This window comes from Carlito syrichta, unplaced genomic scaffold, assembly GCF_000164805.1.
Source record: "Carlito syrichta isolate Samal-C Ts95f unplaced genomic scaffold, Tarsius_syrichta-2.0.1 Scaffold307833, whole genome shotgun sequence".
Taxonomy (NCBI): domain Eukaryota; kingdom Metazoa; phylum Chordata; class Mammalia; order Primates; family Tarsiidae; genus Carlito; species Carlito syrichta.
In genome coordinates this window covers 470,909-474,981 of record NW_007251929.1, presented here as the reverse complement: position 1 = coordinate 474,981, position 4,073 = coordinate 470,909, and the positions used below count along the sequence as shown (strand labels likewise).

At 35.4% G+C, this 4,073-nt stretch overlaps 1 protein-coding gene across 1 annotated transcript; it reads right to left on the bottom strand.

Annotated features, from left to right (window-relative positions):
* Window positions 1-771: 771 nt before the first annotated feature.
* LOC103267044 (olfactory receptor 56A4-like) lies at window positions 772-1,713 on the bottom strand. The gene has a single exon (XM_008064650.1). It carries the CDS (start codon window positions 1,711-1,713, stop codon window positions 772-774), a length of 942 nt encoding a protein of 313 aa, XP_008062841.1.
* Window positions 1,714-4,073: the final 2,360 nt, after the last annotated feature.

The window sequence follows — 4,073 nt, the reverse complement described above, 5'->3', positions numbered from 1 at the left end:
AAAAATTGAGGTAGTATAATATAAACCCAGAAGTTGGTAAAGTACATCTATAAAAGGACACAAATAGTCTCTTAAAACAAAACACATCCATATAAATATGAAATGTTAAAATATTAAAATATCATTAGGAAGAAGAAGATAGCTGAAGGATATTCCTTCTCCAAAGAAGTAACATTAGGAAAAAAAACTAGCAGATCTGTCAGGACAAGGATCTGTGAAGACAAGTGGCTAGCACATATTATTCACTCTACTAAAAATTTGCAACTCCAGGGTCAATGTCTGTACAACCACAAGAGATCCATCCATGCCAAAAAAAAAAAATCGAGCTGTGTCAGAGAGAACTAAGAGATTATTTCACACACACACACACACACACACACACACACACACACACAGACAAGCACACACATGGGATGGGGACATCTGGGGAAATTATGTCTTTGTATATACAACAATCCAGGAAACTGAAAAGCAGTTAAAATAATTGTTATAAGATATATTCTTTATTTGACAAACCATATCATGCAAAGTTCCTATATTTAGCCTTAACTACTTTCTATCACATATATGAGGCCAAAAAATGAAGGTTCCAGTCAGTGCAGCAAAAGGAAGAAGCCAAGCTATGGACGTTGCCATAATCAACTAAAATGCTGAGAAAAGTCAAATCTAAACATATTCCTGTGGTAACAATTTAAATTTTCTATGCAACATAAAAACTCTAACCTTTTATCAATTTCTGTTACCAAGGTCAGGTCTCACTCATTTTACTTTTTACAACCTTCTCAGTAGTTTCTGGATTCCCTGCTTGATCTCCTTGGTTCTCACACCATAAACAATGGGGTTCAGAGCTGGAGGGATGAGGTGGTGCAGGATGTTAAGCAGGATGGGGACATCCGGGGGAATTTTCTTCCTAGTCAAGTTAGTAATGACCAGAACCAACAGGACCGTGCTGAAGAAAAGGATGAGGATGAGGTGAGAACCACAAGTACCTAGAGCTTTGGCCACAGCTCCCTCAGCCTTGATGCTTAGCACAGTTCTCAGGATAAAAAAATAAGAGAGAACAATAAGGATGAGGTCCGAACCTAGCAGGGTCCAACCTATAACAAACTGGTAAAACTGATTGAAGATAATGTCATCACAAGAGAGTTTAGAAACAGATATGTTAGTACAGATGCAGTTATTGATCATGTTTTCTGCACAGTATCTGAGCCGGGAAGAAAGTATGGGGATAGGCATAGTAAGAAGGCCATTCCTCATCACAACGAAGATGGAAGCCCTAAACACAAATTGGTTCGTGATAATGGATGGGTACCGCAGAGGGCGACAGATGGCCACATAGCGGTCATAGGCCATGACCATGAATGTGCAGGACTCCATCGTCAGAAAACTGTTCATGATGAACATCTGGAGGAAGCAGGCAGAAAAGCTGATAGATTTATTTCCAAACCAGAAGATGTCCAAAACCTTGGGGATGACAGTGAGGCAGAGCACAATGTCCAGGAGGGAGAGAAGGCTGAGCAGGTAGTACATGGGTTCGTGCAGAGTGGTCTCCAGTTGGATGGTGAGCAGGAGTGTTATGTTAGCCCACATGGCCAGGAGGAAAAGGAGGCTGAGGGGCAGGGACAGCCAGTGCTGCCAGCTCTGGAAGTTGGGGAAGCAGATGAGGAGGAATTCAGAGACCGGGGCAGTGGAATAGTTGCTGGGTGATGTCATGAGATAAATCCTAAACTGAGGAAACTTCACCTGGATTTGTGTATGATAAGACACAGTTATCAGGTAAATAAAAAACAAGACTGTCCAAATGTTAACAATTTCTCATTCAGAAAATTGATGACATATAGAGGATCAATTTCAAATGAAAACAAAGTTCAATAAGCAGGTGAGGAAGAACACGCATGGGAGAAGCCTTGGCAAATTATTTTTAAAGTTTATTTAGAAAGGGAAAAAAATCTAGACAAAAGTCTAGGAGAAAAATTATGAGAATTAAATTATTAAAACATAATGTAAAGCTGCAAAAATTTTTCTAAGTGATATTGACAAAGAAAGTTAACAAATTTTACATCCTAAAGGCCAGATACACTTGCTGGTTTGTAAAGTTACATAAAATTAACAAACATGTCATAAAATTGTATTTAACTATAGGGTGCTTTCTGTAAGTATTGATACCATAATTTTTTAGATATGAGTAAAAAATTTTTCTCACTTTTTATTATATCCCAAAGTATAAAATTTAAAAATTATGATACACTCTCAAAGCTAGAGGAAAATAAAAGTAACCATTGATTAAATATAAAGAGGACCCCCCAAATTACTTCTCCTTCTGGCTTATTGTACTTCTGGCACACACACCCATCCTGGATATACTTAATCCAAGCCTGCACATGGCAAATTTAATGTTCCTATAGAAAGTTATGGTTCCTATAGAAAGTTATGTTTTAAGTAAAATGTGTAGCCACAAACCTCTAAGGAACACTTAATATACAAGTTTATTACAATAACCTTCTCTGGTTAATTCATTTGTCCACCAATTTCAGGAAATTTTCAAATTTTCTAAATTCTATTCAAATGCTAAATCTTCTCTCTCAAATAATCTTTGTGGCTGCTTCATAAAGGCAGCAGAATCATCAACTGCAAGTTCCTCAACTCCCCATAATAGACTCATAAATCCATTAACATATATATATATATATATATATATATATACACATATTTTTTTCTCTCCTCTTTGTGTCAGAAGATCTAAGGATTTATCCCTCCTCCTAAAGACAATTCCTCTGCCTCTGATTTGGATCCTAACCACCTGTCTTAGGAACTTTGACTTATGATTTATTCCATCTATTTCATATGTATTCAGTCTCTCCTAAATCTTTCCCATGGGTATTCAAAATGTTCAAATTTCTCATTTGTTTTTAAATTTCTTCATATATACCACATCTCCATTTGGTGTAAAGACTGTGATTTCATTTTTAAATAAATATACTACATCTCTTATTTCTTCTTTCACACCCAAACTTAAGAGACTAAAAGAGGCAAAGGACTTCTAAAAAAGGACAAATGACTGTTGAGAAGTGGTCAGTATGTGAACAAATGGTGCTGAGATGACTTTGAGGATGAAGAAAAGGATCGTCTTTTAGAGGTATTAATATAATGACATGGGCAGTATTAGATGACCAGCTGTATAGAAGAAAAGACTAAAGAAATCCTAAAATTGTATAGTCTGTTCTGACTTATATAAGTAAATTTTAAAATTTTTAAAAATTTTTATTATAAAGATATGGGGTACAATTCAGGGTTTGGTACCTAAACATTGATCATGCAGGTACCCTTGGACTAAGTAAATTTTACAAGGCAAACAATAGGTTTTTAAAAGATTTAATGTATTTTGTAGAGGCAGAGATTATGAATCAAATTTTTATATATTTAGTTTGAGAGGTTTGTAAACTCTCAAAATGCATATGTGACCAAAAAATGTTGGAGAAAACACCTTGAATTTTTTTTTGAAAGCTCAAAGTTGGTGATAGAAAATTGGAAATCATCAGGACATAGTGTGTTGTATAACCTTAGCACTTAATAAATTTACTCAAGGAGAAAATGTAGATTAAAAGACCAAAAAAAAAAAAACCCATAATAATAGATTCCTAATAAACATACCTTTAAACTTAGGACCAGAAGAGGTAAAGAGATTTCAAAGAAGACCTAAAATGATTTTCCAGAGACATAATTGAAAGTCCAATAGCATAGCCAGATGTGTTCACATGAAGAATTTCAGTAATATAGGGAAAGAAGTCTTCCATTGCATTTGTCAGTTAGGTAATCATTGGGGATCCTAGCAAGAACAGGTCAGTGTGAAGAGAGGCGTGGAATATGGAAAAACAAGGAGCAGCAGAACTTGAGTGAATGGACACAGGAAGAACTGATCAGTTCATCAGAAATCCTCACTTCAGCAGACAACTTGGCATGAAGGGAAAACTGAATGCAGAGTTAGAAATGTATCTATTAAAAGTAGGGAATTTTTAATAAAAGAAATTTGAATATGTTTAAAGGGAAAAGATTATAGAGAGAAAAGTATTGAT